The sequence below is a fragment of the Papilio xuthus genome, unplaced genomic scaffold, assembly GCF_000836235.2.
Source record: "Papilio xuthus unplaced genomic scaffold, Pxut_1.1 DF826945.1, whole genome shotgun sequence".
NCBI classification, from domain to species: Eukaryota; Metazoa; Arthropoda; class Insecta; order Lepidoptera; family Papilionidae; genus Papilio; species Papilio xuthus.
The window spans coordinates 1,912,363-1,938,153 of NW_013531704.1; the positions used below are offsets into that span (position 1 = coordinate 1,912,363).

General features: G+C 36.8%; 1 protein-coding gene across 5 annotated transcripts in view; it reads left to right on the forward strand.

The window, feature by feature from the left end:
- The window catches only part of LOC106121187 (tyrosine-protein phosphatase Lar), a 265,949-nt gene extending 240,501 nt beyond the window's left edge, over positions 1 to 25,448 (forward strand). The window contains exons 7-25 of one of the 5 annotated variants that reach the window (XM_013316701.1): positions 1,087 to 1,197; positions 7,058 to 7,183; positions 7,258 to 7,407; positions 9,466 to 9,599; positions 9,688 to 9,838; positions 10,458 to 10,481; positions 13,041 to 13,141; positions 13,421 to 13,483; positions 13,808 to 13,937; positions 14,190 to 14,340; positions 14,851 to 14,987; positions 16,159 to 16,455; positions 20,165 to 20,304; positions 20,388 to 20,590; positions 20,670 to 23,796; positions 23,875 to 23,985; positions 24,107 to 24,276; positions 24,853 to 24,988; positions 25,281 to 25,448. In XM_013316701.1, coding sequence (XP_013172155.1) covers positions 1,087 to 1,197; positions 7,058 to 7,183; positions 7,258 to 7,407; positions 9,466 to 9,599; positions 9,688 to 9,838; positions 10,458 to 10,481; positions 13,041 to 13,141; positions 13,421 to 13,483; positions 13,808 to 13,937; positions 14,190 to 14,340; positions 14,851 to 14,987; positions 16,159 to 16,455; positions 20,165 to 20,304; positions 20,388 to 20,590; positions 20,670 to 23,796; positions 23,875 to 23,985; positions 24,107 to 24,276; positions 24,853 to 24,988; positions 25,281 to 25,349 — 5,531 coding nt within the window. In that variant the 3' untranslated portion in view covers positions 25,350 to 25,448. The remainder of the gene's footprint in view (positions 1 to 1,086; positions 1,198 to 7,057; positions 7,184 to 7,257; positions 7,408 to 9,465; positions 9,600 to 9,687; positions 9,839 to 10,457; positions 10,482 to 13,040; positions 13,142 to 13,420; positions 13,484 to 13,807; positions 13,938 to 14,189; positions 14,341 to 14,850; positions 14,988 to 16,158; positions 16,456 to 20,164; positions 20,305 to 20,387; positions 20,591 to 20,669; positions 23,797 to 23,874; positions 23,986 to 24,106; positions 24,277 to 24,852; positions 24,989 to 25,280) is intronic. The other 4 variants (XM_013316702.1, XM_013316704.1, XM_013316703.1 and 1 more) reach the window with 4 other exon arrangements.
- The last annotated feature ends 343 nt before the right edge of the window (positions 25,449 to 25,791 follow it).

The following is a 25,791-nucleotide window of genomic DNA, read 5'->3' on the forward strand; positions in this document are numbered from 1 at the left end:
TCTTTCACTTCCCACCCTATTTCTTATAAGGAAAGGAAGGGAAGTGGAAGTGGACTTTCCGGATGAGAGGATGCATGGAAAGGGAAAGTATTTTCTTTCTTTTCATCCTCTCCTCCGTCGATTAAAGGTAGGCAATGCGTATGCAATTGCGTATGTGTATGGGTAACGGTAACTTCGTTATTTCAGTGATTTCAGGTGGCCGCTCGCTCGTTTGCCACCTTATGATATTAAAAAAATGTATAATTTCTTTTTTTCATCAAATTTGATTACATCGTATGTTAAAAATATACTTTTGGTTAACGATAATATACAGTTGAAATCTAATTTATTTCAATACACTTCGTTCGTAAGTCTTTAAATAAATAAATAAATGGTGATTTTGAAATTTACTGAAGCTGCTTTATAATTTAACTTTGACTGTATAAGTAATTATCATAATGCTTGGTTAACAAACTTTAAATTGAGTTTCAATCTTGATGAAATTTGATATCTTAAATATCCAACAAATTAATTAATTTAAATTATTTTGTAATTTATATTCAAAATATTACGAGATTATAATTCCACTATTGTCTTCATAGCTCAAACTTCGAGCGGAATAGTGGTAATTCACGAAAAATGACGTATTATTAGCGCTTAAAAGTACGCGTCCATTGGCGCGCGCCAGACGCACCGCATACACGGCCCGCAACAGATTTTAGTTTGCTTTGTATGATTTTTCATAGCACTGCGCCCATAATTCGTGCTGCCTGCATAGAATTACAAAGCAAATCCGTTTAGTCCGTGCATGCGTTGTGTCCGGTGTGGGCCAATGGACGCGTACCTTTAATAGGTTACAGTTTGTTAAAAATTAAAGTATGTTTCATTTATACAGCAAATATGCATATAAAATAAAATGGTTAAAATACCGTTTTCTAAAATTATGATTAAAAACGGTAGAAACCAAGAACAATCTAGCATTTGCTACTATTGCAAAAATCGAATGCACTCGACTGGCAAAGAACCAAGAACTTGAGGGCATTGTCCTAAGGCTAAACCTTATATAATTCAAAAAGAGTCTAAAATCATAGTTTTTGTTTTGTTCAGGTACACTACAAATTGTGAAAAGCGAAGAAGAAGATCAGGGGAAGTTCGAATGCGTCGCTGAAAACTCTATCGGAACCGAGTTCTCCAAACCCACGTCTTTATACGTGAAAGGTAAGGTCTCTTTAACTACTATAAAAATGTTTTTGCAGGAATTGCTATGACATGTACATATTTAAATGTACTTTAGAAGTCATCTTGACTATATTTCTATCTTCCATTATAATTAAAACATATTTTCTCATGTCCTAACATATGTTAAAGTGTATCATCTAACTTAACACTTAATTAATATCACTAAAATTAATATTATCTGCAAGGTTAATATTATTTTCAATCTTGCAACGAATAGTTTCTTTTTTTAATTTAATTGAATGTCATACAAAGTTGCGGTAAAATTCCATTTAATATCCTTATAAATAAATTAATGAATAAATGCAATAAAATTATGTTCGCCGCATAAAAGCTGAATTGAATAGGACCGCTTTGAGTTGCGGCGTTACTTAATCATGTTCGATTAGCACGGCAATTGATGTGGTACAATCATTATGTTCTTTGAACTATCCATATAATAAAGATTTGTATTTTTGTACTAACGAATAAAGTCAAAAACTACTGGATCGATATCAAAAATGATTTTGCTATTAGAAAGATACAGTATAGTTGAGTAACAAAAACTATATCTTTATATATATAATTCTTCTGTGAGTGTGTATGTCGCTGAACTTCTCTCAAACGACTGGACCGATTTTGATGAAATTTTTTGTGTGTGTTCAAGGGGATCTGGGAATGGTTTAGATTCACAATTTTCATCAAATATTAACTTCATATTAATTTATTCAAATTAAAGACGTGTAGACAGGACAACGTCTGTCGGGTCCGCTAGTTTATTATATTTTTTTTAATCACGAAGGAGGTCGCGGACAAAAGCTGTTTAGTAGAACAAACAATTAGTCATATTTTTTTATTCTATTTCAAAAGAAGTGTTTTCTTAGAACGAATAACGTATTACTAACGACCTAACTTAATAATCAACCCTTAATATAATAGACCCGAAACCCAATTTCCATGAAAATGAGTACAAAAATAGATTAATATGCCTCTTAACTATAGATCAGATTTTTTTTATTACTATATTGTTATTTAAGCACCCTTAACCTAAAGCAAATAAATTAAAAATGTAGATTAAAAATATGTAAATAAAAATAAATCGGAGCGTTAATTGCGTCCGGCTGTAAGTGTTAAGTGACGCGTCTAAACAGACTAATGTTCGTTTCTTTTACAACAAAATAATGAAGTTGTGGCTATAATATTAAAAGTAGTAGAACACTTTCCACACGACGGCAATTCCGGGAATAATATACGCAATATATTCGTAGATAGTGTCGCGCTCGCACCACACACCTCGGCTTCCTAACTATCTGGCACATTTAGATAAGTGAGACGGGCCGCGACGTCTCATTACATTTGTAAGGAGTAGGTTTCCACTGTAGACACACTTGTATAAAATGCTATCACTAACATACTCTTTTTAAAAGTACAGACAGTAATGTTTTATACAAGTGACATGGCAATAGGACCTCCTCACACGTGCTGCACCGTGTAGGAAGATCGATTAATTAATATCGTGTAGATAGATTAAGCAATCACCTAATAGCATTTATGTTCGTGTACAGATGTCACTAAAATATCACAGTTTTAATGTTTAGGACAGATACTGTCGAGGAATCTGGCGGTGTTCTACCTTAAAAGCCATGTCTATTCTGTCTTTTAAATGTCTGTCCGAAAAATGGTTGCTCTGTGACAAACGACTTGTTGCTTTTTACTATCTTGCTATCATTTGTGCTAGTCACTGTTAACTTATTTAATATTTGGTATGAAAGGGTGGACTTGCCTTGTTGCATTTAACATAGCAATTTTTTGTGTAAGTGGAATGCCGCGAGTGGCCATGACTGTACTTTCCGTGAAATAACTTCACATATAAAACATCTAAACTACAACTTAAAGAAATTTTGTAACTGTTAATTAGTGTTTTCATTGCATTTTACGTCTGCAACTGTTCATTATAACGTAATTAGTACGCGGTGGAGGTTAGATGAGGTCAAGTGTCATCTTATTAATCAACCGACTCTTTGTCTTGGCGTGCTACAGTCGGGTCAGTTGCCAAGACGTTGATCAAAGTAAAATTATTGATGGCTGTTGACTTTAGCTACAACTTAAGCAAATGCGCTCAATAAATAGATCGGGTATCGACTTGAAATTTGTAACCGACGACGACAGTGAGTCTGTGATGAAATATAAAATGTTGCTAGTTTTTGACTTAATGTTTTATTACGTATATTATTCATTATAAATACGTGTATTCCCTATCATTATTTCGTTTCAAATTCAATAAATTATACTTTTTTTTAGAGATTCGTGATTTTAATGTCGTTTATTTTAAACTGTTTTAATGTCTAAGTGAGTCCTGACTATGCTACTTGAGCTTATTTATCTAATAAAGTCGTCGTTAGCGTTTTACAATCTCCAATTTGTTAGATATTTATCCAGCACTTAATTGAACATTATGAAACAGACAGCTTTATTCACATCATTTGTAATGTAACTTTGTGTCACAATATGATGGAATTTTTAAAAACAATGTCTCATTTATTTATTTATTCCAATGATTAGCGTCCTGATTGTACGTTGCCTTGTTATAAGGTATAATGAAGTCGTTGTTTTCGTTCCATTATTCTTGAAGCCAATCGACAGCAGAGCGGAAATGTACGAGGCTTTCAATTGTAATTTACTTCCTTTGATCTTGGTTAAATAAGCAGATGGCGTGTTTTTTATTCGCGACACGGGTCCGTGTTTGAGTTTCATCCCTGTTTTGGTAAATGATGTTCAATTTTAACATTACAGTAAATGGAAAAAGCATTTAAAATGTCTTAAATTCCTAAATTAAAGGTCTCAATTTTCTAATGACTTAAAGTTAGCTTGCAAAGGCATATTCTTAAGGGAACAAATTCATATTACTGATTTTATAGACTATAAATATTTTTAATCTATTAAACTCTTAGATACGTTTGAAATTTTAACTTTACATTAATTATTTTTCCTTCCAATATCAATAAATTCACTAAGTAAAAGTACAAACACCGTCTAGAATCTCTTACGCTTATAAATAACCAAAGTAAAGCAGAAAATTCGTTGTCTGCCTTCACTGTGTTTACTCAAGTAAACGACAAAGTTGAGGTGATTATCTACAGAAGGCTTTTATGAAAATGTGGTTAAACGACTTAGCAAAACTGAGGCCAAGGTGAACAAACGTGACCGCTTTTGCGCTTTCGCCTCCAACAAGCCTTACTATCGAGTTTAATATTTAATGAATTGTTAAAACTAATTATGCGATGAATATTATGAAGAATTCAAAATTAATTATAATTTTAATATTAACACGAATATCATCGAATGATTTATGGTAATAGCAATTTATGTAGACAGTTAATTAAGCTTAAAACTTCGCGAGGTATTAAACAATAAAAACAAATATATTAGCTAATTACAGTCACTGTAATGGAAAAGTTTACAGATTATTTAATTATTCCTTGAATTGTGAATTGTCTTTTGGAAAAAAACTGTATATTTTTTTCTCACAGATTCAAACCGCCATACCCCCGTCAGTGTCAAAATGTGACAACGTTACGTTCCTTTTCACGGCAGCTTTTTTGTGGTCCTCGCTTTTGAATTGTTAGTGGTATAAATTTGTATAGGTACAGGTCATTGGTATTTAAGAACATGATTAGTTTATTTGAATATACTGTATTGAAAATGAAAATTAATTTAACCATATTTCTTTAAAAAAAAAATTGTCTATACGACCTAACCTTTGTTGTATTTAGGTTGGTTTATTAATTAGTTTTTCTCTTTGTAAGACCTTAGATATTTTCACTGCCGCTGTTTACATTTTAAAAATTGCGCTTAAAAAAATAAATTACCACCGCCTCCGTTCCTTCTTCTCCCATCAAAAATATTAAACGAGTCGAGAAGCATTTTTCGCCTCGACTAATTTTAATTAATCGCGAAAACAAAGTACGAAAACGTTTCTGAAGTTTTCCAACAAAAGAATAATTTTGTTAAACACAATAAGCCGTTGAGTGTAATTCAAAGAAGGTAGCGGCTAGAAATGTGAAATGCTAAGGTATTTTTTTTGTAAGATTTTATGTTGGATAAATCTGATCAATGCAACGGAATAAAAAACCAAAAATAAAATAAAGTTATAGTAGATTAAAAAGAATAAAATAAGACACCGTCCCAGGTGATAAATTGATCTGAAATTGGACCCACTTTTAGGTTTGGTAACAATACAATGTGACACATTCAAAATGTTTGTAAATAAAAGTTGGACGCCGCCTCTAAAGTTTTTTTTAATAGTTTCATATTTCAATATTGTAGCATCGTTTTCAAGTATTTTTTTGTAAGAATAAACTCGTAAATATACTGAAATAGACTTGAATGAGGGATGAAAGTCGCTCGGATGACGGACTCGACAAAACACCTCTGTCTCACCTTAATTAACACAACCCGCTTTAGGTAGATGCCGTCTTAGATGTTGTTTATTTGAAGTAATTATTATCCCCTTAAATAGAAAGATTAAAGCGGTATTTAGATGCTCTTTTTTGGTGACTTATTTCTCTTTTACGCGATGAAATTACGCGTAAATGGCACTGAAAAATGTTACTTTTAATAAATTATTTATAAAATACTCGACTTTAAAAGGTAAAAAGTATAGAGGTAATAAATGCCACCATATACTTAATAGATTTAATAATATTTAACAATAGACTAACAAAGAATCTAATGAATAGTCTTAAATCTATGGTTTTAAATAAAATATTAAAAACGAATAATTTACTAAAGTATATTATTAAAAGGAGTCCCTTTAGGCAAGGTCCCGAAGATACAGGCAGCGTTCCCCCTTTGGACAGCTAAACTAATTCTTTGTCCGAGGTAGCTGCCAGCTCTTCGGTCCCCTGTGATGTCGATTAATTTTTTGGATGTGTCCTTAAAAAGTTTTAAAGCGCTAGGACCCGGTAGCGCTAATATATTTTAATAGATTTAGGTTAGCGTTTTAGTTTGGAACTGTATACTAACAGTTACAGCTAATTTTTCTGTCACATTGCTCCCGTATTTGTAATTCCCTAATGTACATTTCAGAATTCGAAATAAGGCTCTCCATCAAAAGTGAAGTATATCGTTACACATTCAGTGTTAGTTGAACTCTACGTAAATTACATTCGCTTCTAGATTCACGCAATTTTAGGCTAAGTGACTTGTAATTAAGTACCAAGTTTGTGTGGCGATTTAGACCGAGAGCGGTGGCGCCCGCGTGTTCTAATTAACATAATGGGAACCAGGTAAATGTTTTCCACCTTTATCTTTTCTTACCTTGTACTCGTAGCGTTCACAAAACGGCCCGCCCAAGCCCAGCCGCCACGCCGGCCACCAACTTAACCGTTATATTTAACGATAATAGCTCCAAGTAATATGGTCGTGGCGTATTAAAAAAAATGCAAATTGCTTTCCTTGAAAGCGTTGTTGAACGATTCTGCATTGCGAAAAGTTATTTATGTTTTCTTTATTAACTTGCCGCTTTAAAAGCGTTATCGTGTTTTATGCTTAGAGATTAATCGGATAAGTTGTATGCATATTATCAATATTTTCAACTTTACAAATATTTGTTCTCCTTTTTTAGGGTTCCGTACCTTATAGGAAAAAAACGAAACCCTTATAGAATCACTTTGTTTTCCGTCCGTCTTTCTGTCAAGACCCTTTTTCTCAAAAACGCGTGAAGGTATCAAGCTGGAATTTATTGAATGATATAAAATATTTAGTCGAATTTTATCATTGCCACTGTACCCATAGTTGTTATTTTAGTTATAGCTTTCATAAAAACGGAATATAAATTTGTAAATGTGTATTTTGTTCGCAGTAAGACGTGTGGCGCCGCAATTTTCGATCCCGCCGCCGCAGAAGACAGAGGTGATGCTCGGCGGCAACACGACCCTAAAATGTGTCGCCTTCGGATCTCCCATGCCCACTGTTAAATGGAGGAAAGGTAACGCCGTGATCGGAAATCATATCGCTTAGTTTGACATATTCATTATACTTATTACAATGTTTACGTCATAGGTCTATCAAAATGGCTGACGTCAGAAGACAACCCACCTCTAGGTGTGAACACTCTTGTACTTGAGGATATTCGTGAGTCAGCTAATTATACGTGCGAAGCGGCCAGCGTGCTCGGCGTTATTGAAGCTACCTCTGAAGTCAAAGTACAATGTAAGTGGTTATACACTGTTGAAGAGTTGTCTAAACACATAATACCTACATGTTTTTATAGTAATTAAACGTCTATGCGCTATTCAACTCTCTAATCGGTGTCAAATATCAAGAAAGTAAGATTAATCAGTTTCAAAACATATTATATTTGTACTAACAATATTGGTCGATAAAATCAATATCTAATTGATTCAATGGTTGGGTGCATAAAGCCTGTAAACCTATACTGCTCTCACAGCATTTGCATACGCACTAATAATTATGTGAAGACGTGCAATGCTAATTATTAGGTTACCCATGTTAGTTAATCGATAGTTTTAATGCTAATTTAATGCAATATGACACCGCAAACATTACTATTAAACCACAGATAAGGGTTAGCACATAAACTAGTAGATTTGCACTGTTTACATATGTACATTACATAACTCTAGAAACTTAAGCTGTCACCCGGAACTCCGTCTGTGCAGAATTAATAACAAACTTAATATAATAAGTAGCCTATGTGTTCTTTCAAACTATGTTCTATACGTATGCCAAATTTTATCGAGATCCGCTGAGCCGTTTTGGAGATACCTTCTAACAAACATCCATCCAACTAAACATTCGCTTTATAATATAAGTAAGATAAAAGGCTTCGGTTTCAAAAGTACATATACACGGATAGTTAAAATACTTTGGCGCGAAGGGCACGCCTTTTTTACAAAGTCAAGTATCAGAATCATGATGGGACATAAACGTCGACAATTTAGTAAGGCTAGTGTTGCGCCAGTATACGGACACAATGTCGAATTTTCTTCCTAACAGTATTTATGGTCGGAAAAATACGTTCATACGGACAAAAATGTCTTCGTTTATATTGTTTGACTATTGGTCATTATTAATCTTAAAAATAATTGTGGATTTCACATAAAGTTAATACTACTAGAAATTAAAATGCAATTAACTTTCATCTTGATGCTTACGCAATATAACATATGAATAAGTTATGTTTGTATTTTAATTAAAACCAGATAGAACTGATGCGTATCGCATCATTATTTACAAAATATAATTTTGTCCCTCGAAATTGCGTTGTTTACTGCGAAAATTGCGCTATTCCGAACACAACTCGCTTTTAATTAACTATACGTATAGTTATTTATTGTATTCGCGATAACCGTTTTGTACTTACATTAACTTGATTAATGTAAAAATATATCGATGTATGTAGTCACATTTTAGGGGAAAATACGGATAAAAAGTCAATCATATTCGGCAAAATCGGCTTAGCCATTTAGCCCGCATAAGGTCACAATGGAATTGACTTCAAATAAACTCACATATAACATACATACCCATGTGAAACATTTCTCTTATCAGCCTAGTAAGATGTTTAAAAAAATTGTTTGATTATGGAAGTATTTCGATCGATTAAAGAAGGTAGATTAGCGAAATTGAATTTGATAAATTTCGTCAAATCCCAGGAACGTCGGTAATAAATTAGTATCATAATTCATAATTGAAAGGGTTGTGCCAACTTGGTCCGGATCTCCGGAGACAAACGAATTTCGAGTTAAATAATGATTAATTACTGTTGTACAATATAATTTGATACCGACCCCTCTTGAACCTTGTTATCGAGTTGCGATACCACCTATTAAAAGTTTCCCACAGTTTACTATGCGTGTCTTATCGTCTTTCATAGCGTGCGCAGAATGTTCTAGTCTCACGTTAATTAAATACACCAGTGTTTTTTGTACATTTATTGCTAAAAATATAAATGTTAAAGGATACATTGGCAGGCCCAGGGCTGAGACGAATGGAATGTATGAAAGGTGATATGATTAGAAGGGATGATGACTGAAATCAGAAATTATTGAAGAAGAAATAAGAAAAACTCTTATTACAACACCAGAAAAAACACACGCTGAATACCTCATATAGACTGTGATACTTCTACATAGAAACTCTTAGTCAGGTGTTTTTTTTGATAACTGATATTTTGTATACGCAATTTTTAAAACTAAATTTCGTTAAATGTAAGTACGTTTGTCACATCTTGCGATGTATTTGCAGCATTACCAGGTGCACCAATTGAAGTAAGAGCTTCCGAAGTCACAGCAACAACTGTCCGCCTCGCCTGGACTTACAACGGTCCTGAAGAGCCCCAGTACTATGTTATACAGTACAAACCTAAATATGCAAACCAAGTAAGTGTAAATCCAGGACGTATTAATATAATTTGTTGACAATTTACTTGTCCTTCGAGCAGGATACATAAGATTTTGTCTCTTTCAGGCATTCAGTGAAATCTCCGGGGTTATTACGCAGTACTATTCGGTGACGAATCTATCTCCATACACGGAATACGAGATGTATGTGATCGCAGTCAACAATATCGGTCGTGGCGCGCCTTCGGAACCGGCAGTCATTACGACAGGGGAAACAGGTGAAATATTTGTAGATTTACGTTAATTGAACTAAATATTCGTATTGAATTAGATTTGTAATAGATATAACCTAAACATATTTTATATATCTAACTAAATTTCGTTATGTTGACTCTAATGTGGTGTTTTGTTAGGGTTAAACCGGAATAGACTTTCTCCGAATCGATTCATAATGCTTCTTCGAATTTTATTAATGGCTATAGAATATTCGAGGCATTATTTCATCGCTTTCATATCTTTGTATGTACATTTTGTTTTCTTGCGCTGAACTATGAGTTTTAAGGTGTTTCCTTTGGTCGTTTTTTTTCCATGCCAACGTTATTTGCGTCATGGCATCGCTGCTGCTTAATGTAAGTTCGGTTTCTACTAAATCTTCGTGTTATTTGTTGAATATTTTGTTTTATTTCTTTTGCACTTTTCTTTTTATTTCTTGTGGTAGATTTAGAGCGTTGTTTTTAAGCTCTCCATGCACCATTTCGTTTCTAGGATTAACTCCAATAAGGTTGAGGTGTATTTTAGTAACACGCGTCTTTCCTGTTTTCTGTAGCACCCGGTGTGTAATTGTTTGTTGGAGTTTGTGTTTCCGCTTACTAACTGTGTTTTTTTCTTGTATTACAGTGGATTCTTTATATGGAGGTGCAAGTGAGTATCATCAAAATTAACATAATAATTGGATTTTTGGTTTCTTTTGTATTTTTTTTCATTTGTTTCGTTATAAAGTTTGACTTTCATCATCACGTTCACTATCTCCAACACTGCGATATTTTAAACAATTTAACAAAGGTTTCCGTCTCCTTAAATTCATGGTCTTATTTTGTCCTTGTCTTCATTAGCATTAATTGCAATCTTATATATAAAATTCTCGTGTCACAATTTTCGTTCCCATACTCCTCCGAAACGGCTTGACCGATTCTCATGATATTTTGTGAGCATATTGAGTAGGTCTGAGAATCGGCCTGAGAACATCTATTTTTCATCCCCCTAAATGTTAAGGGTAGTCCACCCCTAAATTTGTTATTTTATTCTTTAGACAAACACGCGGACGGAGTCGCGGCGACAGCTAGTTTTATAATAATAATAGAATTGTCGTTTCACAACATACCTCTGACTGCTTCATTTTGATCTTACAGTTATTGGTACAAATATTCGCGTTGTTAACTTTCATTCGTTTATAATTTTCATTGGTCAATACTCATGAGAGCTTACCGTGGTTAACTTATTCAGATGTAACCGCAGAACATCATTACGTTGCGCGTCATTACACAGCAATGCCGCTTGATGTTCGCTGCGCAAACATAATTAAAAAATACATTTTTGTTCGTGTTTTTAAATTCTGATGGACATTAATTTTACAGCTGATAACGTGTTTTTCCTTATTTGATAAATATATTTAATAAAGAAGGTTTATAATAGGCTTGTGTATTAACACCATATCTTTGTTAGGCAACTTAGCAGATTTACTAACATTTTTGTAGTAATTAATGATGTCAGATTTACGTTATCTTAATAATATCTTACCTCTTACTAATATTATAAATGTGAAAGTTTAGATGGATGGATGTTTGTTTGAAGGTATCTCCAGAACGGCTGTAAGCGTCTCGCTGAAATTTGGCATAGATGTAGAACATTATCTGAAAAAGCTCATAGGCTACTATTTTTTTTTTATTTCGCGCAGACGTAGTTGTGGGCGACTGCTAGTTTATTAAAATAAAATATAGAAAATTATTAAAATACTACGCTAATTTGTTTATGTCTCGAGTTTCAACTTGTCAAGTTGCTATAAAAGGTAATTTACATTGGAAAAATTAAATTTACCGACGTCTATTCAGCCAGCTTCTTAAATTACCTGGAGCGGTATAAAGATACGCTTTTCTGATTAAAAAACAATGAAAATATGGTTGTGAACATCAACCTGAGTTCGCAACAGTGCTCTTGCCGTTTTGACTATTTAAAAATATTTTCCTTGAAGCAATTAAATGCACTTTATAACACTTATAGGGAATACTGGGGAATTATACTCATTCATGTATTATTTTAATTAATTTAGCAAATATCTAGAATTAAAATTGGGCAAGTTATTGTTATATTTAAGGTTTAGACAGAATTACATAGTGACAGCCAATAGATACTAAGACTGTCATATGATGTAGTCATTGCTTTGTTCGGAGTTCAGACCATATGTAACGGAAGAGAAACTTTAACTACAGTCCTGGTTAATTTAATCTGTTAAATGTTATTTGAAAAATAAAATATTTAAGAAATTAACAATGTTGTGAAATATTCACGTTGGAATAAAAAAAAGCTGGTAGAAATAAATTAAAAGATTACTCGAGCCTCTTTATAATTCAATACCTCGTTGTTTCTTTGACAAATAACCTTCTTTAAGACGTCAGCTCATCCCGTTGTTCTGTTTGTTATTTCCTGCTAAAGGGGCAATCGGATATTGCTTTTCTTTACATATTTTTTTTAAATACGTAAAATAACTCGCGAAGATGCTGTTCATTGTTTTTTTTTTATTTTTTATTTGGTACTTCTGATTTATTTTTCATGAAACATCCGAAGCTCCCTGATTTAATGGTTTCATTATATTTTACACGTAATACTTTCTTTGATCTTACGTTTCGAATATTCAGATGAAAGATGTTTAATTTTTTTCCTTAGACCTCGTTCATAATAAAAAGGAAAGTTTTTAGAGCACCACTGACCATATATAAGGATAAACTATTAATAAATACAACGATTTGACATAGTTCTTTATAACTTTTGCCTTCCAAGAAAACAGTACCAACAGATATCGATGTTGTTTGCGTCGTTGACTGTAACTGACTATTGAAGGTCCAAAAATGAATATATCACTCTAAGCAAAGTTAGAACGAATAATGTATTCTTGCTTGGTTATTTTATTTTATGTCTATTATCTCATTGAATAAAAGGATAACATTCGATGTCATGTCATCTGTCAATTATTTTCATGAAATTAATATTTAAAAAAAATACTTCGGATTTCCGACAAAATCTCGTCGGCAGTTTTTTTTTTCAAATTCTTATAAAATACGTATATTGTTTAAGTAACTTTGTCACTCTAGGGCAATGGCCCACTTTCTCAGCTTTCTCGGTAATAAAGGAAAAAGCTATATATGTTATTTACTCATCGCAATATATCAATATTACTCTATTTATTTATATTACAATTTGTTCCAGAACCTGGATCAGCACCAAGGAATGTTCAAGTTCGTCCACTCAGTTCCAGTACAATGGTGATACAGTGGGAGGAACCAGAGACGCCTAATGGACAATTAACGGTGAGATTATTTTCTATTTAAATATATGAAAAAACATTGTATTACTCTTTGTTCTTTAAAAGATATTTAAAAAAAATGTGTGGATAGTCAATTTCAAATCCTATAAAATCTATTATGCACCTGTAATTAAAAAAAATATCGTCATTCTAGCATTTTTTTTTATTTTAGTTATAATTTATGAACTATGTAAACTTAAAATATTTATGAATTTTTTTAGTGAATTTTGACTAACAATATTTCTATGAAATTGGTATTATAACTGAATCACAATTGTTACAGGGCTACAAAATCTATTACACTACAGATCCATCGCAACCATTGCAGTCCTGGAACTCTCAGATGGTGAGCTAACAATTGTGCACTGTTTTAATTTAAATTTCCATTGCTGAAACATTCACATAAAACATATCATCGCTTTCTAATCGAAAAAAAAGTTCAAATTATGTTCCGAACAGAAGAATTTTTCCTAGTTAAAATCCGAAGTATGCAGAAACAAAAACATGTCTAACTTGTGTTAGGAAAAAAGTCCGATACCGCCGGTGTATCGGCGCAACACTAGCCTTACTATAATGTCAACGTTTATGTCCCCTCACTAACGAACTAACGAAACAACGCCATTCGCGCCAAAGGAAGAAACTCGTAAAATGTTCAAGTGTTTTTCCACAGTTGGACAGTAGTCATTTAACAACGATCAATGAGCTGACTCCCCACACCGTGTACACGATACGAGTGCAAGCGTTCACATCAGTAGGACCTGGCCCTGTCTCCGCGCCTGTGCAGGTCAAAACACAACAAGGTAAACAAAACATCTCTAGTACGTATGCAAGACTTAGCATCAAAACTTAAAGAATCGAATGAAATTCACTCCTTAAAAATGTATAATTAAAAAAAAACATTTCCTAATTTGTTATGTTGGTAATAACTAGAATTACGAATATCACTAAGTTATTTTTCCTCGCTAAAGAAAAAAATACTAAATTAACTGCCAATGTTCTTCCAAGAAAAATGATGAAATGTTATCATAGTAAATACCCCAATTGAAACCCAGGTGTACCATCACAACCGTCCAACTTCGTAGCAGTAGAGGCGGGGGAGACGTCAGTAACACTTCAGTGGCAGCAGCCGGCACACGCGGGAGATCAGATCGTCTCCTACGAACTCTATTGGAACGATACTTACGCTAAAGAACATCATAGAAAGTAAGGGATTATATAAAACTTGCTGTCGCCCGCAACTCCGTCCGTGCGGGATTTAAAACATAATAAGTAGCTTATGTGCTCCAGACTATATTCTACATTTGTACCGAATTTCATTAAAATCCTTTCAGTCGTTCTGGAGGTATCTCCATAAAAGTATTTCATCAACAAACATCCATCCATCTAAGATATACTACAAAGAATTAGAGAGGTATAGGTTCCTGACCAGTCTATTAACAACGAGCCCATTTGGAATAAAATTAAAAATAACGAATAATGTTTCAAATGTATATGAATCCCCTATATTCAACAGAGAGACATGAGATTTCCTAACCTCTAGACTAGACGACATAATTTGTGGTATGTGGATTTAATAGGGAGGGGAGGGGAGAGAACCAGGTTTGCGCCATATATAATATAATAAAATTCTGTAATTCTGCCTACCCATCTGGAATATGGGTGTAATAATTTAGATATGTTTTTAACAAATATTTTGAATGTAATTCTTCCTAGACGTATACATAAGATGGAATCTTACACTCTGAACGGGCTGTACCCAAACACGTTGTACTACATCTGGCTAGCGGCGCGGTCACAACGCGGCGAGGGCGCTACCACACCGCCCATTGCAGTACGGACAAAGCAATACGGTATGTTGGTACCACTGGGCAAACAGTACGGGATACGACTCGACCAACTAATCATTTGTGTTGGTATAATTCAGCCAATTATTACGTTATGTTGGTATAACTTGGTCAACTATTACGTTATGTTGGTAAAATTCGGCCAACAATACCGTCATGTTGGTGCGATACGGCCAACTAATACGTTATGTTGGTACGATACGGCCAACTAATACGTTATGTTGAAACTATAGGGCCACACACACACATGAAACAATTGGCTTGGAAAGACTTCAGAAAAAGAATGTTTACTATGTTATAAAATAGAAATTTTTGAACATATTTAGGACAAATGGGGTTTTTTAAATATGTTTCTCGGTGATAAATCGAAAAAGAACTTTGTTGTATTATGCTGTGGTGCAACTGACAGGACTGGAATCTTTCCAGGCCAATGACGTATAACAATAAAAGAAAATGATAAATATTAAAACCTGTTGTGGGTTTTCCAGGTAATTTGTACTGTAATATTTCACATACGCACCTGCCCGGCACGCTGCCAGTAATACAAGCACAAGCACCAAGTTTTATATCACAATATGTGTTTCGTAATCGTACAATTGTCGAAACGGTATTGCGTATGCGCCTTTGTTTGGTTTCTATTTTAAAAAATCAACTATCGTAACTTTTTAGATAAATAATAAACGATCTAATGCGTGTGCACAATACCTTAGTAGTAGCTTTATGTTGTCCGTACGTCTAAGTTTTGTTTGAAATAAAATTTCTATATAAATTTTTTCTCACTTTTATGATGGCTAACGGCATAATGAACACGGTGTACAAATTTCAAAGTGTTCCTCATGTCGCTGCACTAGACAATAATCAGCACAATTATCTTCCGGCAGGAGATTGGTAGGGGCGAGCGGATTCTACGTCTGATCATATGTGCATGCTCGATTTATCCGACGATTCACATCGTCCCTCTTTATAATTTGACACATTTTATTTGAACGCATTCAGTGATTGCATCGAGGTTAACTTCACACAACTAATCTCTAACTTAATCATTGGGGATATCAAAATGCAACGATTGGATCGTTGCGTTGTCACAGTGCTTGTGGGAAGGAGTTTAGGTCGGGAAGGCGGGGATGGCGAGCGTCGTGTCGCGGAGTGTGCGGTTGTTTACGTTGGAGCGTTTCAGTGCCGGGCGCCCCGCCTATGAATGTGACGGCGGTGGCGATATCTCCGACCGCGGTGCGCGTGTCGTGGCAGCCGCCGCCGGCCGAGCGCGCCAACGGTCGCATCGCGTACTACAAGCTGCTGTGCGTGGAGGCGGGCCGCGGGGACTCGGAGGCGACGGTGGTGCGCCTCAACGCCACCGAGTTTGTGCTGGACGAGCTGCGTCGCTGGACGGAGTACCGCGTCTGGGTGTTGGCGGGCACCAGCGTCGGCGACGGACCCGCCTCCTACCCCGTCACCGTGCGCACTCATGAAGACGGTACGTCTCATACATTACACTAACTCTCTCGGCTCAACTATATGTCTTTTATTTTATCTACAACATATAAATGTTTATTACATTGACTGTTTATGAATATAGTAAGATATTGAGTGACATTTTTTGAAAATTAAAATCTGGTATTAATTTGGTATTACGCTTTAGAACTGACGCGAAACAAGAATAATAGTAATATTTGATGTCTATACTATTAATAAAATTAGAGTGTCTCTGTGTAAGTAATATATTTAAAATATTTTTTAAAAAATAATTGTCAAAGTTTTTGGCTGTTAGCCTGACCGTCTGTCCGAAAGGCCGTGTTTATTCTGGATAATCTCCGAAGCGATGCAGCCACCATCCTTATTTGTGAAAACTGCTGTTTCTTATTTGAATAACTAGCAACACAATATTATTAGATATAGATAGGCTTTGTACAGCTAAATTATCAGCTATATTAAAATCTATTTCATGAACAGTTTTTGTTTCGTATTACATATGTTTAGAATAACTGCATATTAAATTCCACTTAAAGACATAAAGTTGAGCCTCGTCTTCGAACTTACAAAAACTAATAAACAATTTTTTAATTCGAACATTGTCATAACATAAATATTTCTGGAATTTGTAATATCAGAGGATAATATAAGTTGCATCACTTAATGGGATAGTTTATGAATGTCCTCTAATGTTGCATTTATATTTAAAAGTATTAACAATATTTCATGTTTTAAAACTGCTGCGGGATTGGGTATGGTGGTTTTGGTTAAAATCATCCATATTTAAGAATGATAAACATTTCAAATGTTATATATCCCCTCTAACATAATATATGGATGGTTTTGTATTCATATTAATTGAGGCGGTGCGAATGGAAATGAAATATTTCTCATTATTATCTTGAATAATTCGTTACTTAATGAAGACGATCATTATCCCGTGACCTCTACATTTCCACTTTTGCCGCGTATCATTAAATGAGATTTATTCAAAGGGTGTTTGTTATAAATATAACTATATAATATTTAATATTAATACGTATACATCTCACATATTAAGTTATAAATAATTCCAATTACTAATGTCATTTTTTCTTTTGTTTCTTTCTTGTGAGCATATAGCAGGATTCTAAACAAGGAGGTTAATTCTCGTAACAAAGTTTTAAATAATATGCTTGCCAATACGTTTCAATGTACAAGTTTATATAATTTATTATTTATCACGCAGACCATTCGATTTCACAGTATGTTGGTCGCATTGTGTCTATATTTCCACTCACCGTCACATGTAATGATTCGGTTTGATGACGCGTCATCGATCAGTCACTCGTCAAACCGTTATGATGGCACTCACTGAAATGCAAAAAATATTCTCCTGCACCTGGTCTAGTATCGACGGCACCGTTATATTATTGGTTTTGGCGCACAGTTATTGAGTATTTAGCGATGGACACAATTTTGCATGCTTTCTTTGACGACACAGCACTGTTTTCGTTCAGTAAATCTCACTGAGCACCGGTTAGGTTTACAAATATTGGGCGCACGCAATCGACGGCGATTTTGTGATTGCGCGCGGCCGATATTCACTTTTAGGACGCACTCAGCACTTCAAGCGACGACACGAGGTGAGAGAGCGAGTGTGTCACACAACAAGACATCTGTCCGACGGCCTCTCTGCCACAAGTCACATTGTAACGTAAACGTTAGAAGATTCTAAATCAATTGTTATGCTTATGCATATACCAGCTGTAACATGTAACGTTTACCTTTACAAATTGACAGCAGTTATACGTGTGGACCAAACGTCGGACACGCACGGTCCGAGCGCCGCATTTGAATACCAATACCGTCTCAACACGACACGCGCGCATGCTATATACTACTCACAACTACTACTTCCGTACTCACTGTACAGCATAACTACTCGTACTTAGCGGGAAGGCTGCGGGTCGAAGCAAAAAAGTCCTGAGGATCCAGTCTAAATTTAAAATCTGTCAAAGATTGGCCTCTTGGATCCGACGGATACACCGTAACGCACTTCGCCTGTATTCCCCGACTGCTCGGCTCTGACTAGACTACGCGCTCTCTATCTATCTTTATCTATCTCTCTATCTGTCTCGATCGCTCTAAGCTACACTCTCTTGCAAGTAGCGACTCTCTCGCCTTTCTTCCTTCTTCTGTATTTCTATCAAACTATCGTCGTGCATGCACACTAGATATTGTGACATAATATACAGAAAACAGTTGTGCCTAACGTACGCTAACGCATTAAAACGATGTTATGAACGCAATGAATATTCGGCATCGGTCACTCCTTAAGTACGTAATTATTTAATCGAAAAGTTATTAGAAGAGCACAGCCAACGAGCAATTGACACTACGACACTGTCACAACTCACAGAAGATATCGACACAGGGGAGTGAGGCAACACACACACCGCCGCAACGAGGGGCTCCTTGACAACAAGATACACTGATGAAGCACACACATTTAGATCGGCGCCGTCGCGTTAATCAATACATGTGCGTGTGAGTGATTCAAAAGAGCCGAATGGCGAAGAACCGTTGTCTCGACGTGTCTAGCTTTTTCCTGTTCACGATGAAACAGCATTAAAGACCATTATCATACTAAAAAACAAACACAAGGAAATAAATCAGAAAAAATATTACAGTAATTGTTGAGACCTTTCAATTGCAAGAGCATAATGTTTCTCTAGTACTCCTAAGTAAATTAGTGAATCAGGAAAAGGCGAGGCACGAGTGAGTAGCAGCGAGACGCCGGCGTCACAAGCCGATTAACCGGAATGCGTCTCCTAAAGCGCTCAAAGAAAGGAAGTGAAATAAGAATTCCTCCATTTTGCCGACAAGCGTTCTACTCGTTATCTCTCACTGAGTAGTTCCGTTCGCCCTGCAATGTACGCACAATTTGTTTTAAATGTATTTGAATGCGTTTTTCTCTTTTTTCTCTCGTCACTGACTTTGTATGGGCCGCTGGTAACCCGTACAGCCGTAAGGAGTGAGTATAAAATACTATAGTGCTTGTATTTATGTGCATTTGTGCTTGTGCCTAAGCTTTGCGTAGTTTGTACTTCCTCGCATAATTATATAACTCTGGAACAATCTGCAAGAGGTTAAAGACGCATGTCTTTGCCATTTTACCTGCTCGGAACTGACTTGGCGTGTTATAGAACTTTAGCTTTATCACCGTCCAAGTCTATTTCCTGAAGCATGATTCCCTTGCAGCCTGTAAACATATATATAGATATAGATTTGCCGCTTATATACTAATAGATAAACTTATTAAATGTTGATTCTTTGTAAAAGCTTAACGATTTTAGTTAATCCAAATGATATGGATTGGAAGGTAATTAATTTTAATTGTTTTGATTATGTGAAAGGGCGTAAAATATATCAGTGTGTGTGTTGGTATTCAAATGCCCGATCGAGATGCTGAAAGGTGTGCTTAGATACACGCCGAGGACCCAAATACTCTATCAGCATTGCCGACTGCGGTAACTTTGGTAATTTAGTTTTCTAAATTTCGCCAAGCTTTCCGAAGAGAAACCTTTAACGCCAATGCTTAATTCCTCAAAATCAAATTGCTTGAGTAGAATTTTCTCTAGCACGTTTTCGTAGATGCTGATAGGGAATTTAGGTCGAAGTTTATAAAAGGGTACGGTAGAGAAACTAAAATACAATTGATGATATTACAGTGCCTGGAGAACCACAGGACGTGAAAGTGACCACTATCAACTCTACTGCTGTGCACGTCACGTGGAAACCGCCGCAGGAGAAGGAAAAGAACGGTATCATAAGAGGCTATCACGTCCATGTCCAAGAGATCCGAGAAGAGGTAAGATAAGATAATAAATTGTGCACTTGTCGACGATGTTGATTTAGCAAAAGTCAGCGATAAAAATATTCTCGTTGTTGCAGAGCAAATCATTATTAAACGAGCCAATGCGTTTCAACGTGATGGACGATACGATACTGGAGCTGAATGTGTCAGGCTTACAACCTGATACGAGGTACAGCGTGCAAGTCGCCGCCCTCACCCGCAAGGGCGACGGCGACAGGAGCCCGCCTGTCACCATCAAAACACCCGGCGGCGTACCCAACAGGCCTACTGTTAACCTCAAGTTAGTTTTAATATATCCCATTAAGAAATATAATTTTCGACTAAGAAAAGTCCATAACTAAATGTTACTTTTTCTTTAGGGTACTGGAGCGAGAACCTATCGTGTCTATTGAACTAGAATGGACCAAACCGACACAGACATACGGTGAATTGCAAGGTTATCGATTAAAATATGGAATAAAAGACCAGAAATTGCTAGAAGAAAATTTTGGGATAAAAGTTAACTCGCATAGATTGACGGATCTAGAGAGAGGCGTCCAGTATGAATTTAGATTGGCTGGAAGAAACCATATAGGCTACGGGCAAGAGAATATCAAATATTGGCTCACTCCGGAAGGGGTCCCGAAAGGGCCACCGACTAATGTCACGTATCATTTTCAAACGCCTGACATAATCAGTGTGACATGGGAGCCGCCTATTAGAGCAGATAGAAGTGGTCAAATCAAAAAATATGACATTCAATTTTACAAAAAAGGCGATCAATCATCACTCGTAGAGAAAACTAAGGAAGCGACTAAAGCAGTTTTTACTGGCTTGGAAGAAGATGCTCATTATGTGTTCAAAGTTAGGGCGTACACAGACCAGGGTCCAGGACCCTACAGTAAAGACATAACAGCTCATACTGAGAGAGATATCGGAAGAGCGCCTATGTCGGTCAAAGCTGTTGCCACGTCTGAATCAGGTATTGAAGTCTGGTGGGAAACGGTTCCATCGAGGAGGAAAGTTATCGGTTATGTTATTTTCTACACCATGACTCCCGTTGAAGACTTAGATGAATGGCAACAGAAAACGGTGCATGTAACGCATTCTGCTGATATCGAAAACTTGGAGAAATTCGCGGAATACGCCGTCGCAGTGGCAGCTAAAACCGCTGATGGATTGGGTAGACTATCAGAAAAAGTTACCGTCAAAGTCAGACCCGAAGAAGTGCCTTTACACTTAAGAGCTCAGGACGTGTCTACTCACTCGATGACGCTCTCTTGGTCACCGCCCTTACGCTTAAATCCCGTTAGCTATAAGATTTCATACAATGCTATCAAAGAATTTGTCGACTCTCTAGGCATGACTCAAACACAAGAGATTCCTAAACGAGAGATTATTATAAAGCATGATAAAACATCACATTCTATTAACGATCTGTCGCCGTTTACTACGTATAATGTAAATGTCAGTGCCATTCCTAACGATGATTCGTACAGACCGCCAACTAAAATCACTGTAACGACACAGATGGCTGCACCAAAACCAATGGTGAAACCGGATTTCTACGGCGTTGTCGAAAACGAAATATTAGTTATTCTTCCTCAGGCCTCTGAAGAATACGGTCCTATTTCTCATTATTACCTAGTTGTAGTACCCGATGATAAATTACACAATCACAAACATCCCGATCAGTTTTTAACAGAAGATTTAATTAAAAACAACGCGAGAACAGACGATGAAAACGCTCCATATATTGCTGCTAAGTTCTTACAAAGGAATATTTTATATACATTCCATCTAGGTAATAATGAGTCATATGAAGGTTTTCTAAATAGAAAATTAAATCCGAACAAAAGGTACAGGGTGTTTGTGAGAGCGGTTGTCGATACGCCGCAAAAACATCTTTATACCTCTAGTCCGTTCTCGGAATATCTGTCGTTGGACATGCGCGGTGCACCTCCAGGCGAAGAACCGAGTCGACCAGACCCCAAAGATATAAACGGTGATCCGGAAATAAGAATTGAAGAAAACAGGAAAGAAGCTGGTATGCTATGGGTTATAGGCCCCATCATTGCAGCATTAATGCTTTCCCTCTGCTTGGTTATGTTGTTCATCATGAAGAGACGCCGTCAGCCGTGTAAGACACCCGACCAAGCTGCTGTCACCAGACCTCTTATGTCAGCTGATGTCGGATTCGGAGCACCTTCGGATCCGGTCGAGATGAGGCGACTTAATTTCCAAACTCCAGCGATGATTTCTCACCCACCAATACCTATATCAGAACTTGCTGATCATATTGACAGGCTTAAAGCTAACGATAATATGAAATTTTCTCAAGAATACGAAAGCATCGAACCGGGTCAGCAGTTTACATGGGACCATTCTAACATGGAAGTCAATAAACCTAAAAATAGGTACGCTAACGTTATCGCCTACGATCATAGCCGCGTTATTCTGCAGCCCATCGACGGAATACTTGGAAGCGACTACATCAATGCAAATTACTGTGATGGCTATCGAAAACACAATGCGTACGTGGCGACTCAAGGTCCTCTACAAGAAACATTGGCTGACTTCTGGCGTATGTGCTGGGAGTTACGAACGGCAACTATTGTTATGATGACTAAGTTAGAAGAAAGAACTAGAATCAAATGTGACCAATACTGGCCCAGTAGAGGCAGCGAAACGTACGGCACGATGACCGTAACCATCGCTGAAGTTCAAGAGTTGGCGACCTACTGCATTCGTACATTCCAAATTACGCGCAACGGTGGATCCGAACGAAGGGAGATCAAGCAGCTTCAGTTCACCGCGTGGCCCGACCACGGCGTCCCCGATCACCCGGCACCCTTCTTACAGTTCCTACGACGTGTCCGTGCACTGAATCCTCCCGATGCCGGTCCCCTAGTGGTGCATTGTTCCGCCGGAGTGGGCCGCACCGGCTGCTTTATTGTCATCGACTCAATGCTGGAAAGGGCGCGTCACGAGCGCACCGTAGATATCTACGGGCACGTAACTTGCCTCCGAGCTCAACGCAACTACATGGTACAAACCGAGGATCAATACATCTTCATTCACGACGCCCTTTTAGAGGCCGTTATTTGCGGCGACACGGAAGTACCGGCTCGTAATTTGCACGCGCACATTCAGAAGTTAATGCGCGTCGATACTATCGAGAATATTAATGGAATGGAGCTGGAGTTTAAGAAGCTGGCTAATATGAAAGCAGACTCGACTCGCTTCGTGTCCGCCAGCCTGCCGTGCAACAAGCACAAGAACAGGCTGGTGCACATCTTGCCGTTCGAGTCGACTCGCGTGTGTCTCACGCCGCGCGATGGCTCCGACTACATCAACGCCTCTTTTGTTGACGGCTACCGGTACAGAGCGGCCTACATCGCCACTCAAGGGCCATTGCCCGACACCACGGATGATTTCTGGCGAATGCTCTGGGAGCATAACTCTACTATCATAGTAATGCTGACCAAATTGAAAGAAATGGGACGAGTGAGTACATATTTCACTAATCATTTTTGATTTCCGCAATATAATGAAGCGAAATTATATTTTGTATGTAATTTTTAGGAGAAATGTCACCAATACTGGCCATCTGATCGCTCCGTGCGCTACCAATGCTTTGTGGTCGACCCGATCGCAGAGTACAACATGCCCCAGTATATCTTGAGGGAATTCAAGGTACGTGCATAATTAATCATTCATTTTGGCATAACCAATACATTAACTGTCTTCATAAATGATTAGACGCTTTCATTTGGCATTGTTGATACACGTCTCTTCGCACGTCCTCTTGTGACAGGTAACAGACGCTCGTGACGGGGCGTCGCGGACGGTGCGCCAGTTCCAGTTCACGGACTGGCCGGAGCAGGGGGTGCCCAAGAGCGGGGAGGGCTTCATCGACTTCCTCGGCCAAGTTCACAAGACCAAGGAGCAGTTCGGACAAGATGGACCCATCACTGTGCACTGCAGGTCAGACCAAATTAAATGGCATAATGAAAATTTTAAAATGGCAATACTGATTAATATAACTGTAGTTACCAAACTTTTAGTCAAATATATCAAAGTGTATGTTTTATCGTTTGCGAAACGCCTTTTAGAATGACAATGTGAAGAAAACTACCTTTTGTCCACTAAAGGTGACAGCAGAACTAGTACTAAATATACCATAGATATACAAAAACCATACTTATTTTATATACAAAGTACAATGAGGTCCGTAGCAAAAAAAAATAAGCATAAGTATTTTTTTACGACAGCTTTTAATTTTAGTTTATTGTTTTTAATTGATTTAGCAAAATTTCGTATAAAAATATTGACGGACCCACTCTTGATGCTAGCGCCACCTACTTTGAACTTTTAGTTTTTCTTCCCCTTCACAAATAACTTCAATGACTTTTAAACAGATGCCATATTGCACTCAGACTCCTTGATTGATCATTAAGGGTCCCCTTTAATGTAGTCTTTTTTACTAAATGTACATTGTGAGATCCCTCAAGGAGTCTAAGTGCGGCAGTTAAATGTTGAGACGTTGTTGACTGTGAGTAGCGCGGGCGTGGGCCGCACTGGGGTGTTCATCACGCTGTCGACGGTGTTGGAGCGCATGCAGTACGAGGGCGTGCTCGACGTCTTCCAGACAGTACGCACGCTGCGCACACAGCGCCCCGCCATGGTGCAGACCGAGGTCAGTACACATCATCATCATCAGTCTGACATAGGCCTTTCCCAATTCCCAACTTCAGTACACATGCAACTACATTTTTTTTATAATATTAGGTGGCAAATGCAAGCGGCCAATTCTAACTATACGTCCCCTTCATCAAATTCATTTACCCCATCAAACAAAAATGTGGGAAGGGAAAGAAAACCAAAATTAGGCCTCCGGACACACTCATCAGACGAAACACGGAATTGCTTTCTTTTGAGAGCTGCCTATTGTATTTTTGTAACAACATTTAAGGGTCGGAATGTTTTAGGACCAGTATGAGTTCTGCTACCGCGCGGCGCTGGAGTACCTCGGCTCCTTCGACCACTACGTCAACTGACGCTGAGACTTGCTCGTCTAACACATGTAGCGGACCCTGTCGCTTCTCATATACTTTTTGTGTACTTAAACTTTGACCTTTACTTTGACAGCTATTTGACAGCTATTTGACAGCTAGCACAAAATGTCAGTGTAGTGTTTCTACATTTTAAATTTTGTAACAAGATTTAAATACATAAATAGATAATTTGTATTTAATACACAATCGCCTCAATACACAATACGTCGAATAATTTAGTTGTAAAAGTTTAATAATCATTTCCCGACTTCCACTCCAAATGACAATAATGACATTTTAAAATTTTAATTTGATTACGTAATCATCATACGACATATTTTAATAATTTAATTTGTCTACAAATGTATTTAAATCTTGAAATATTCATAATGATAAATATTTTTTTAGATTCTATAATATGTTTTAAAAAATGTTTTTAGTGACA